At 38.0% G+C, this 14,252-nt stretch overlaps 1 protein-coding gene across 1 annotated transcript in view; it reads right to left on the bottom strand.

Moving 5' to 3' along the window:
• Positions 1 to 14,252, bottom strand: part of arrdc1b (arrestin domain containing 1b) — a 39,012-nt gene extending 24,760 nt beyond the window's left edge. The window contains exon 1 of the mRNA XM_084387555.1: positions 13,998 to 14,252. Within this exon, the coding sequence (XP_084243681.1) occupies positions 13,998 to 14,115 (118 nt within the window). The 5' untranslated portion in view covers positions 14,116 to 14,252. The remainder of the gene's footprint in view (positions 1 to 13,997) is intronic.

Raw genomic sequence — 14,252 nt, 5'->3', positions numbered from 1 at the left:
GCATTGGTATTGGATATTTAATTGTGCATTTTCATTTCATAGATTACATTTTCCATCATCTAACATTAACTTGAAGTTAATCTTTAAAAACATGAATAATTTAATATCTATTTTTCATATTGTAAGTTATAATAGCATGTTGCCAAAATTCACCTGCAGCAACTAAAATGATTGATTTCAGTTTTTTTATTTGTGATTATACTACAGAGCTGTTGAATTCTTGAATCTGATTGGTTGATGAACATTCTAAGGTGTGCAATTATTTTCAGAGAAACGCACGACTAAAGTAGTTCCAGGCAGGTCTTGACCGCATTACAGTTGCATATCACCTTGCCAAATGATTATTAGTTATTTTAAAGGTCCTTACAGACTACAATAGCAAAATAACCAAAACCCACAACGACACTAAACAAGCCAATAAATAGTAGACAATAGGATAAAAACAACAAATTATTTCCATGTTTTTTTGCCACAAATTTACATTTTTACTATATACAGAAAGCACATACTCTCTTTCCCCCGATCTCTCTCCCACTCAAACGCGCGCACACATACAGTGCGGAAACACATTCGCACATAAACGTGTTGTCAGCGCAGATCTGACAATTTTATCAGTAAAATAGTTCAGCAACTTTGTTTTGAAATACAACATGGTGACCAAAGTATAAGGGGAATAATTGACTCGGGTCCATTGAATTATTAGAAAATAATGCCCATCCGCTTCGCCTCGTGGCCGCGTTACCACATTGGGTGCGCATTCTTTTCTAATAACTCAATGGCCCGTCATCAATTATTCCTTACTTTATTTACACAAAACAGTATAGCTAAAATTTGAATAGCTATCGGCTATTTATTGAAATAGTAATCACCTTATTGGAATCAGCCAGAATTTTTATATTGATGCAATTTAATATTGATTGCTTCCAAAAATGGAAGTCTATACTTACAGCTACCCGAGTAAAATATTATTATTCCTTTGTGTAAAATATTATTTTTATGATATTTACTGTGTTAAAAGAAAGAGATTTACTTGACTTACTATTAAAAATTAACATACAAATAATACACTTTGAACTCGACTTTTCCACAGGATCTTAAACTAAACTCACTTGATCTAATCATTAACTTGAATAATTAAACTGCACTAAAACATGTGCTGTCCTCTCAAGACCATGGGCCTCTCAAGCGCCCATACAATCAATCCAGCTCACTCTTTTAGGAAGGTAAAGGCGTCTTTGTCCTCTGAAAGAGTGTGAATGAGAGAGGGCACCTGATCACAAAGGACATCTGGGCTGGGAAACTCCATACGTCTCATGGGACCAGTAGTTCTGAATGCCGGTGGCCTAGCAACCACATTCCGATAAGATATCCCCGGAAACGGCCATAAACCTGCTGCCAGGTGAAGGCTAACCTCATCTCTGCCTCAATAAAACACTCTCAATCCAATACACACACTTGTAAACAAACAAATCACAGAGGAAATTCCAAAGTCCACCACAAAGGCATTTGATTCCCAAGTAAATGAGGGCTCTGACTGGACTTTTGAGTGCTGTTCAAGAATATCTGAGAAGCTGAGAATTCCTAACGCTGTTTGTGAGGAATGCGTTACATTCTAGCCTCCACGCAAGGTCATTATTCCACTGTGAATCAGAATGTGTCAAGTGTGGCCACTTTCTACTTACAGTTAGCCGAGTTGAGGACTATTCAGACAAACAAAAGAGAACAAAGAAAGGTCATTAGGGTTAAGCATGAAATTTCCGAGAGGTTTTACTGTAAAAGGATATGGAAACCTTTTTTACCTTTGTCCTGGAGCACTACCGAGACATAATATACAATAAAGGGATAGCTATGACTTCCTTTCTTCCATGGAATACAAAAGAAGATATTTTGTGTGCGTTTTTTCCCCCCCATACAATAAAAATCAATGGGATACAAAGTCAAAACAAAATTCTGACAAAAACAATCAAAACATTCTTTAAAATATGTTTGTGTTCCACAGAAAAAAAGTCATACAGGTTTTGAGGGTGAGTAAATGAGGACAATTTTCATTTCTGTCCCTTTAAAAGAATATGGATGCACAAGACTGAATTTAAATTTTGAAATATAAATATAAGGAACTACGACTACGGAATAAAAGGAACTACGACAGAAAAAGGTACAGTGAGAGATCTGTAGGCTTTTGTTCTCACATGCGATCAGTTTCTTGAAGTATTCCCGTTATGAAACAGAAGGCTTTGTTGGTTCCCTTTGAGACTAATAAGACAATGTGAGCGCTCTAAAATTTCACCAGATATATTCAGCGAGGCCAGATGTACCGTGCGTGTGTCCTACATTACTCATTATTGCTTGAGAATGAGCTGAAAGCGTACACTTAAAAACAGTCATTAAAGGAGTTGAGAGTGCCATTAGTCGCAAACATAAAAGTCCTCAGATTCGTTTCAAACGCTACAGCTGCATCCCTCATTCAGCAAGACAGTGTGGACAAGTCCGTCTTATCAAAATCCCAGAAATAGATATCTTCCTCACCCTTCCTTACTCTGACAGCCTGGAGAGGAAGAGAAAGAAACGGGAAGAGAGACATAAAGAGAATGAGAGAACGCATTTCTCCTGGCACGTGATGCCGTGACCAAAAAAAAGAGCCCCATCGAGGGCAGCTGGCATGGTAGAACCGCTGGAAGGCGAAAACAGGAAAAAGCGAGGTAAGAGGTGCCAACATGGGTGCCGTTGGCATCAGAGAGACAACTAAAGTGCCAATATAGATATCTCACTATAACAAACACTGAAAGGTCTAACAAACCTTGAGGTTAAACATTCACAAGAAACATCTTTAGTGACAAACAAGCTTTTATTCTTCACACACTTGATGCAAAGGAATATTCCAGGTTCAGTGCAAGTTAAGCTCAATCGTACAGAGCCCTGCACTTGATATGTGGAGGGCAAAATCATATATTCCCTCGTTTTATTCCTTCGTTTTACTAAATTGTGCACACAAAATATAATAATTCATTCCCTCGATTTAGTAAATGGTGGCCACATTGTATTAATTCGGTCTCTCGTTTTGATTTAACTAAACAAGGGAACAAATTAGTAAAACGATTTGTTAATTCTTGGCCACGATTATACATATTTGTTCCTGCATGCCATGCACGGGGCACCGTACAATCAACAGCATTTGTTTTTAAAGAACATAATGCCACAAATGCTGTCAACTGAACCCAGAATATTCCATAAAAAAGAGAGAAATTGAATTATTCCCATCCATGACTGCAAAGTGTTCATTAAAAGGAATATCCCCCAAGTCTAGTGACATTAGGGGTTTGATTGCCCTGAGCATATTCTTACTATGACTGTACATTTGCTATTTGCAGCAAGCAGAAGTTTATACCCTTGAATGAACACAGAAAAGTAGTCAACAAGGACTGGCCTTGTTTTGAATAGAAATGAAGCTGAAATTAACTGGTTATGAGGTCAGGATGAATTTATGTCACATCAAGATGTTTCAGGACAGGTTTCAGCTCAACGATGGTAAAACCGGGCAATTTGTTCTCATATTGGAATATACATAAACATGAATGAGATTTGAGAACTATGGTGAAGGGTAAGATTTTTAGCAATTAAAATGGCGTAAATTGTATGGCTTCAGAAGGCTTGGAATATAGCGCAATCTGTCCACTAAACTTCCATTTGAAGCTAAACATTCAGGTTTTGTCCTTAGAAGGACCTCAGATAAACACTCTGACCTGCTCTAAACTCATCCTGTATACTTAGGAACAGTAAGGAAGTGAATAGTCAGAAAACACCTTCCTTCATCCAAAATAAAAGTGTGCTCCATTAAAGGGGTCATATAATGTACATGCACTTTTACAAGTTGATTGTACTGAAATGTGTGTTGGCAGTGCCTGTACACAACCATCATAAAATGATAAAAATCCATCCAGTGTTTTTTTTTTTATCTTCTTATATGTTTTCCACCATCACAAATCAAGCCGTTCGACCGTGTGACGTCACACGGTCGGACACCCCTCCCACGACTGTTGATTGACAGCAGCGTTTCAACACAGACTCGTGTTGAAACGCTCACCTTGTGAGTGAGATGGTACTGTCACCATCGTGAGCGAGCTGTCAATCATAGTCCGCGTGGACCGGCGCGGTCATTGTTGATACGCTGGAGCACTGTCTATGAGCAGAATGGCGTCTAAGCGATTGTGGTGTTCTGTTCTTGGGTGTAATAAGGAACACAGCAGTCATTTTGATGTTCCTAAATCCGAACCGCTGAAGACGCAGTGGCTGAGTTTGTTTTCGAAGGGAATATTCCCCACGATCAACGTCAATGCTTTCATGTTTGCGCGAATCATTTCACACACCAGACTGTTTTACAAACGAGGGTCAGTAACGTTATAAAGCTGGGTTTGCTAAGAAGCTGCTCCTGAAAAAAGGATCGGTACCAACTATTCGTGTTCCTGCTGCACCTCCAGAATAACTGAAGTGAGTGTAACGTTTTATTAACCTTTATATTAATCTTTATATTAATCTTTGCAAATCGCTTGCTGCACGCTTCACGATGAATGCGGCTGTTTACACTCAGGGTACATTACGGCATGTTTTCTATGTACGACGTTCTCAATATAATTCATAATCCCACGTTTATAATGAACAACACGTTATGGTTATTGTGTTATTGTGTTACAAACGGTGGACGCACAGAACAGAGGGGCGGGGTGAGCAAAGCTCATTATCATTTAAAGACACATGCACTTAAACGGCGTGCTGAAAACAGAGCTGTTTTTGACCAGGTAAAATTTGTGTTTTCTTACAATACTAATGAGAATTTTTTATTAAAGTATATTACAAACTTTTAATTTAGACCCTAAAGAATCATATTAGCTTGTACAAAAATGGCATTATATGACCCCTTTAATAAATAATGATGTTTGAGGCCTGTGATTCCCATTATGAAAGGGAAAAACAGCTGCGGGCTTAACTTAATATTTGTGTTCAATAGTTGCAAATATTTAAACACAAACAAGGGTGTACTGCCTGTTAATGTGGCGAATGCATTGGTATAATAAGAAATAGGGAGTGAATCTATTCACAAACACTCACATAGCGTGAGACAGAGTGGCATCATGTTGGTATCAGTGGTGTTATCTTACAGGGCAGTCAGTACACTGCTAATGAATAGAGGGGCTTGTCTATGTGAGTGTCTTTTGAGACACAAAGAGACAAAAGGCTCTAGAGCATTACAAACAAGCTTATCACAATCAAAAATATGCATTTGATACCAGGCTGAATGTATTAAAGCATACAAAATGAACATGATACAATGCTTGCATATCTAACATTTGTCGACATATTTCCTAAGGTCATCACGGTACCAAAATTTCACTAGTCGGTACCATTACCAGTAAAATTGCACGGCTCTCTTTACCAATTTTGGGAGTGTACTTACCAGCATGAAAAACTAAACTTGTATTCAGATTGTGAATGGGCAATGAACAGAAAGCAAGAGAAGTAATCACAAAGGCTGCCAATCTCTAACTCGCGAAAACTCACTACGTTATAATAAAAAAGCTATTTTAATTGTACGATGAATCATTTATTTACATTGTATTTACACTATGTTGGTTATAATGAAAGGATTGAAGGAAACAAAGGTTCAGAGGTGTTTTCAGATTCTGAACAACTTACTAGCACCTCTGATAGGCTATTGCATTCACATGCTCAGTGGATATAATTGTGATTGGCTACAAAGCTCCACACATGTAAAAACATGGTTTAAATAGAAACATTTGACACTCAGAGAGCGCTTAAAAACACGAACGAGAGAGTTTGATAAAAGCATCTATCAGCGGGTATCGAATATACCCGGAACTCTACCGATCAACATTTGTTTACCGACTGATGCCGGTAGTACCAGCATGTTTGACCATCCTATTTTTGATTTAACAGGAATTTGAAAACAGGACTGCACCATTAATCCAAATAACACCAAATTCGCAATTTGGATTAGTCTGAATTTAATTTCAACCGGCTATTGTCAACAAAAGACAAACTTTAAGGGCTCCCTACAGTTTTCCTGAAAATTAAGAAATTCATTCAAAACAGCCATAAATATTAGCATTGTAATTTTGCAGTTATAATGTAAAATAAAAATAAAAATAATATTTTTTTCTTAAATACGTAAAAAACATTTTTTTACAGTGAAATATTATATTATAAATATTTTTATTTTATTTTATGGTGTGATATTTGTTTTAGTAATAATAATTATGTTTTATTATTAGCATTATTTAGTCAATACTGATTTATAAAAAAAATAAAAATTGGCCAAATTGTACAGCACAGCAAACCAGCTATTCAAATGAAATTTTTTTTTTTTTTTTCACAAATTGAATTGCTAAACAAAACGAGTCATCAATATTTTCCATCTAATTTCCCATGAAGAAAAATTTATTAAATGCATCTATGTCTAAAATTGGCCAACAGTGCTATTTACATTTTGTTTTCATTGGGCTTTCAGTATCCTGTGCATAAACCAAGTTTCTAGAATGATGGGACAAAAGTCAATGTTTATTTAAACAAAACACTAAGGATATTTTCTCTCCACAAATCACATCACACATGTCTCAAAGGGTCGGATGAAAAGCTTCACAGTGCAAACTGATGTACACTGATGTTCATACAAGGCTGTACAGTTTTACACTACAGTACTAAAACCATTTCTAATTCAAGCAATCATGTCTTCTTTGGGGCAGTTTTCTGTAACTGACTGATTAAAAACAGTCTAAAGCCCTTTCATAGTTAAGAAGGATTATACATGTCTTCTGCCAAAGCTGAGACTGTCTTGCCTGTTCAGTTGCTGACCAGTAACCTTATACACTGAATATCGGGTGTGATGTAAATAAGAGACCCTCTTTCAATGGAAGGGTGTATGTGTATGCACTGAAAGAGACTTACGCTTTAATATTCACAGCACACTTTTCATTTTCATTAAATAAGATATGTAGAGCCACGCAGGCGGAAAAAAATGTCACTGTCTCTCACACTCATCAGGTCCATGATAGGACCCTTTATCAAAGCTGCCAGACAAAAAAAAAAAAAAGACAGATAAGAGAGCCAAAGCATGAGTCAGCTGCTTTTTAATAAAACATAGTGGGCAATGTAAATTGAAAAGCACAGCTGTTCTCGGAGTAACAACATCACGTCTTCCACTTTGCAGCAAGACACTATAAGGAAAGTATTCAGGTCCATGCTGAGCATACTCTTAAAAATAAATGTCTTTATTGGTATTTGTGGTTCCATCCAGTTCTTTATAGTGGAAAAATGTTCTTTAGATTATTCCAATGTTCTAAAAAGTGGTTCTTTTAAGAACTCTTCACTGTTCTTTGAGGAACCCAAAATGGTTATTTTATGGCATTGCTGTGAAAACCCCCTTTTGGAACCTTTATTTTTAAGAGTGCAGTATAATATGACATTGATGAGTTTTAACAGATACAGAAAAAACATGGCTTGTTTGGATTTGGTAGTTTTAACATCTAATTAAAAGACCAGGAAATACATAGCCATTTTTTAAAGTATCCAGAAAATTAATTGTTTCATCATTTACTTAAAGGTATAGCGGAGGATCTTTCCGAATTTTAGATAAGAACCGCCCTCTCCACTTTTTGAAAAAATGCACATGCGCAACACTCTACCTGCTCCCGAGAGGGAACGCCTATTAAACGTGTGCGAGGTTCTCCTCGTGCACGCTCTGTTTACAAGTTGCTGTCGGCATCGCTCATACAAGATTACTTTCCAAAAGAAGATTTGCACTTTTTCTCCAAATAGCATGCCAAACTTTACCTGTCGAGTAGAAACTTCGCGACTGAGGCATCAGTGGGAAGCCCAACCTGTGTTTTCAGCACACGCCATCGTGTGAAACAATCTCCCAAAAACACTCTGATCTTGTTTCTCTCTTCTGAGGCCTTTCTCTTCTTCTCATACAGTTCGTACAAACTTTTTCTCTTGCGACCCTCAGACATTTTCAAAGGACCCGGTGAAACGGCGAGCTTCAATGAATGGCTTAGCTCTAGCTCACCACACATAAACACCTGAAAGTGCGCATGCGCAGAAAGCGAAAACTAAGGGACGAGCACGTACGACGGCCTTACGTAAACATATCACCAGAATGATTGACACTTAGGTGGACCAATAGTTTACACTACCCACCCGGAAAAAGAAAATCCTCCGCTATACCTTTAACTTCATGAAGGTTAAAAAACTGTATGAAGTTAGGCACAATGTCTTTACATTTCGGATGAATTATTCCTTTAAAGGTATAGCGGAGGATTTTCTTTTTCCGGGTGGATCATCAAGACTATTGGTCCTCCTAAGTGTCAATCATTCTGGTGATATGTTTACGTAAGGCCGTCGTACATGCTCGTCCCTAGGTAGTTTTCGCTTTCTGCGCATGCGCACTTTCAGGTGTATATGTGTGGTGAGCTACGGTTTCAGCCATTCCTTAGAAAACGGCTGAGGGTCGCAAGAGAAAAAAAGTCTACGAGGTGTATGAGAAGAAGAGAAAGGCCGCAGAAGATAGAAACAAGACCAGAGTGTTTTTGGGAGATTCAGGCTACGTTTACACGGAAACGATCTGAAGAGAAAACGCAAAAGTGATCAATTTTTATTCTGCGTTTAGACGAGCGTTATGGGGGGGAAATCTGCGCTCAAAACACAGGTTGGGCTTCCCACTGATGCCTCAGTTGCGAAGTTTCTACTTGACAGGTAAAGTTTGGCATGCTATTTGGAGAAATCCATTTAAAATCACTGCTAGTAAAAGTTAATGAAAGCTATGATTAGCGATGCTAGCCCTGGCACAAGTCACGCACCGCATAGACACGGTAAACATCTCAATTTGCTCTCTCGTGCACACGTTTAATAGGCGTTCCCTCTCGGGAGCAGGTAGAGTGTTGCGCATGTGCATTTTTTCAAAAAGTGGAGAGGGCGGTTCTTTTCTAAAATTTGGGAAAATCCTCTGCTATACCTTTCCGTTTTCACAGCGATACCAGTGAAGAACCATAGTGAAAAACTATTTGGGGTTTCTCAAAGAACCTTTCAGTGAACAGCTGAACAACAAAATAACTATTTTCTTAATGTGAAGAACATTTTAATAATCTGAAGAACCTTTTTCCACAATAAAGAATCTTACAATGTTTTGTTGCATGGAGGTTCTTCATGGAACCACAGATGCCAATAAAGAACCTTTATTTTTAAATGTGTAATGCAAAAATGCCTGCTGGAGGGAACACCACAAAAGCCACATTAGAGGAGTTCTTCCCACATAAAGGGTACGTTTACACGACACTGATGTACTAAAAACAGAAAGGTTTTTCCTTTCCGTTTTTCGCATATAGACGACAACATTGTCAAAACGATCCCCGTTCACACGGATCTGAGAAAACGACTAAAAAAGCTGTATTATGGATGCCAGGCGATTTCACTTTGTAAAGAAACACTACGCGCCTATAGACTGAACACGTAATGCACATGACATCACAGTTTTCACAAATTGGCGTTTTTGTAGTTTACACGGAGTGGATAACAGTACCGTTTTCAAAAACTTGCACTTTGAAACCCGTTTTCAAATGTTTGCGCTTTCAGGCGCCAAAAACACAGTTGTCACAAATGAACAAACACAACGGCCAAAACGTATAAAAAGTTTTCCGGTTTAGTTGAAAGCGGTGTCGTGTAAACGACCTTGGACCACTCCAAGCCAATTCCCCAAAAATACTAACATAGGACTTGCAGGAAGCCCAAATGAATTAAAGTGCCAGCTGAGAATGACTAATCACACCAGTCACATCATGACCTCATCCCATAAAACGTTTCTGTAGCTCAAACAGTAGAGCTTGGCGCTTGCAACACCAAGGTCATGGGTTTGACTCCCAGGGAAAGCAAGAACTGATAAGAATTTAAAATGTGTACCTTGAATGCGATGTAAGTTACTTTGGATAAAAGTGTCTGCCAAATGCATGTAAATGTAAAACAGAGTGGTGTTGTCATCAGTCATGCATTCCACTGATAAACACTACAGCAGGAAAAAACATTGTTCCAATCCACAGTGTGATCAAACGTAAAAAAAATACCCCTCTTTCTCACTGTTGACAGGAACAACAAAGAGGAACAGAAACATGACCACAGAGCGTCAATCACAATGTCACAATAAGGGTGGGGTCCTAGAGTTGAGTTGAAATTCACAACAATTTCATACATCAGCTTAGTCTCAAGTGTGGATGCAAATAATAAGTGGAATAACACAAATAAAAATAAGCTTACAGGGTTGTTTCATTGGAATCTTTTTCTCTTGTGTGTCTGTACTGTAAGTCTCGCCTACACACTAAAGCCCAACAGTTCAGTGAAAACACTTACAATGCATTCTTTGTACGCATTCAACCAGTGTGAAAAGTACCTTGTCTAACCTACTTTCTTATCTCTTTCCCCATTGACCAGTATGCAAAAATTTGGTTAGTGGGGAAAAAGGAGGTTGTGAATACTGGGTCTTGTTAAAGTCGCCATTAAATCAAAATGGACAATTCTTGCTTTTTTTAATGGAATATTTACATTTTTATAATAAATTATTTATCCATTCACATCATGTTTTTTTGATCTGATGAAGGACCTTCGCCTGGACCCGGTGTCAACGCAGTGCTGAAGTGCCAACTAGTCTCTCCCTATGGAGGATCCCTTTCCCACTCTACAGATAACGCGTCGTCGGGAAAACTCAATTTGCGTATCTACCCCGAATTGATAAAATAAAATAAAATTCGAAATCAAAACTATAAGGAAACACCAGTAATTTGTTTAGGTTTGGTTTGTAGGGAATTCCAAACCTGCACACATATATTCAAACGCACATAACTATAGAACCCGTTCTTAATGCGCATCTGAACGCCATCAGCGTTTCTCACAGGTTCGCGTTTAAAGTCTGTGTAGAGAGAATGGTGTCGTCTTGGCGGCCCTAATTTAAAAAAAAATGATCGTTGCGACGGAAGCGAATCAATCAAAACTAACTTTAGCTGGAAAATAACTTTATTAAAGAACCGCTATAAAGCCAAAACAATCTTACGTTAAATTATACATTTATCTCTGTAAAGCTGCTTTGAGACAATCTACATTGTTAAAAGCGCTATATAAATGAAAATGACTTGACTTGACTTGACTTTTGTTTGTCACATCATTGTTTATATTTCCACAGCATGAAGGTAAGATCTTACGGATTTATGAATGAAAAGCTTGGGTTACACTTTATTTTAAGGTGTCATTGTTACAGTGTAATTATATATTGAAGTACTGTGTAAGATTATTTACCAACATGTAGCCTACTTACTATAGGGTTTGGGTAGGATTGGGATCTGGTTGAGGGTTAGTTGCATGCAATTATGCCTAATTAACTTTAATTACTATGTAACACATGTAACATATGTAACAAGGACACTGTAAAATAAAGTTTTACCAAAGCTTGTTTTAAACTCTTCCCAGTCTACTGACATTTGTTAAGGCATCAGCTTCAAACATTACAATGCTCAAGATAACTTTCGTTAACTCTACAACAAGTAAATCCACTTCACCAGCTAATTACCCATAGAAATATACAGAGACACTGCAAAAACGGAAGTTCAAACACAAAATTCTAAAGATGGCGCATGGCAGCATACTCGTTCAGGGTGGCGCCATGACAGGTATGAAAGCTAGGCTGTGAGGAATCATACTGTCTATGTGAGGAATAGACTTTAATAGCAACCGCTGTAAAAAGCTGTATAAAGCTCCTGGATAACTTATAATTTTCCACATCTCATAATGTCAGGAGTTTGTATATTAAAATTTATTGGAAAGATATTTTTGCAGTGTTTGGTCAGCAGAACAATCTAAAAACATTAAATAGTTGTACAACCCACTAAAGAGATGTATGTCACAGACACACCCTCGCTTTCATTCCCGTTAAAGGTCCCGTTCTATGTGATCCCATGTTTCAAACTTTAGTTAGTGTGTAATGTTGTTATTAGAGTATAAATAATATCTGTAAAATTATAAAGCTCAAAGTTCAATGCCAAGCGAGATATTTTATTTAACAGAAGTTGACTACAAAAAACGGCTGGATTGGACTACACCCCTCTACATCCTGCTTTAGTGATGTCACTAGAACCGTAACCTCCGCCCACAGGAACACAGGCGTATTGATGGCGAAATGTCAACAGACGTGGTTGATGTTTATCTATAACCGGATACCGCAAAAGTTTAATTCGAAGTTGTTAGTTTGCTCTGTCCATTTCACCACGGACTGTTTTTCTAACCTGGAATAATATCAAGCAGGCTTCTCTCAGCGTTTCAGACGAAGGGGACTATTTCAACTATATTCCAGCAAGCGGTAAGTAGTGATTTAATATGGAAGTAGCGATCACTCTTCACATCGTTCGTTTCTCTTAGTAGGATGAAAATAATCTTACTTAAACTGTGATTAATATACAGAAAGCGATCAAAGAACAATCCCTTTCCAATCGCCCAAGCTATCAATCACACAGCGCGAGTTTATCTGGACACTTGCCAAAACTCGTTATGAAATCAATGACGCTGTTACGCCGCACAACGAAGCTCTTACTGTATTTATATGCCTCATGTTTGCATTGGTGAAATCATTAGTGAGAGTGCAGAAACTGCGTTGCAATGATAAGATCTTTCACGCGATCAACAGGCTGTCATCTGCTCAGTGCTCATCACTGCAACCTTTTATGTGATGGTAATAGATCTAAATACTTAAAAAACTTCTCATGATTCGTTAATCCAGATAGCTGTAATAGTAAAAACGTATAATAGCTGTAATAGTAAAAGTTTTCCAGATAGTTCCACATGTAATGCCAGATATTTCATATGCAAGGATGTCAGCCAATCACAGCAGAGGGCGTTTACACTGAAGTCTCACAGCAGACACGCCCCTTCAAACAGAGTGTTCAAACCAGGGAATGAAATCAGGCTAGGAAATATGCCTTTTATTTCTAAATTATAACAATTTTTGATCTAAAAAACATACTAACATTATAAGGGCACCCCTGGAAACATTATAAAATAATAAAAATAATCCATGGAATGGGACCTTTAAAAACCAAAGATGGCGCTGCTGTGAATAAGGTCTAAAGCAAACGACAAACTTCCAACGGTCCAATCAACTCCTGATTGACAAAATCAAGTTAATGCTTTTTTTTTCTTCTTTTTTTTTAGAAGCCTGTGATATGTTACAATAGAAAAAAAGTTGTAAATAAAATAAAATAAAAAAGGTTGGATGATGCATTTTCTTTCATGGGTGAAGTAGCCTACAGTAGTAGACCAAACACTGGTATAACACAGTTAACTTTTTGAAGCAATTATTTTTTTGTTGCAATAATTAGCGGTATTTTACGGGTTCGGCTAACGCTTTTCGTTTCGTGGGGTTTTAAGACGTTTTGAATGCGCTTCCTGAGTGAACGCTAGGATATTTTCGTCTGCCACTGGATATGCACGTATTTGTGGACGTTTAAAGATGGAAACCAATTGATGACAATTCAAAACAAACCTGTTGAAACGCACTCGATCCAGAAGCGGTTTGGGTGTGATTGTGCAATCGGACCGAAACCAGCATCACAAAAGAAACAGGATGTCCATTGACGTTCATGAAAACACGAGTCTAGACGTCGATACCCTATCTGATCACAAGTCCCCTTTTCCATAAAACCCCACATCTGAACCAGTATTACACTATAGCCTAGATATATGAAACGCATGCTGAATGTCAACATGCAAACATGCAACACGTTTATATTGCGACACGTCCATTTGACATGCATTATTTTAACATCCTCGTTTTACTTGAACGGGGGAAACCCTGAAGCTCACCATCTGTGCTGTTCATGCACATTTTGCATGATTATAATGTTTTCATTTTTCCAATTGTAACCATATGTAGCCTAAGATATACAAGCGTCGCTTACCTTTAAACTGTAAGGAGTGGCTTGTTTTAATTCTCACAGTTCCTGATATGGATTCACCGGGGTTGTAGACCACTTTGCTATTAGTGAAAGTAATCTCGAATTCCTGAAGCTTCCCCATGTCTTTCAGAAGCACCACTCACACACTCACGGAGGACGAGATCGTCGGTAAAACTACGGGTGAAAGCGTCCAGCTTCACGTCCCACCTGCGGCTCTCGTCTCTCCGCCCATCCACGAGCGCTGACGTCATCGGGATT

This window comes from Rutilus rutilus, assembly GCF_951802725.1.
Source record: "Rutilus rutilus genome assembly, chromosome: 18".
In the NCBI taxonomy this organism is placed as follows: domain Eukaryota; kingdom Metazoa; phylum Chordata; class Actinopteri; order Cypriniformes; family Leuciscidae; genus Rutilus; species Rutilus rutilus.
The sequence above is the reverse complement of the archived record's forward strand: the minus strand, read 5'-3'. Positions and strand labels throughout refer to the sequence as shown.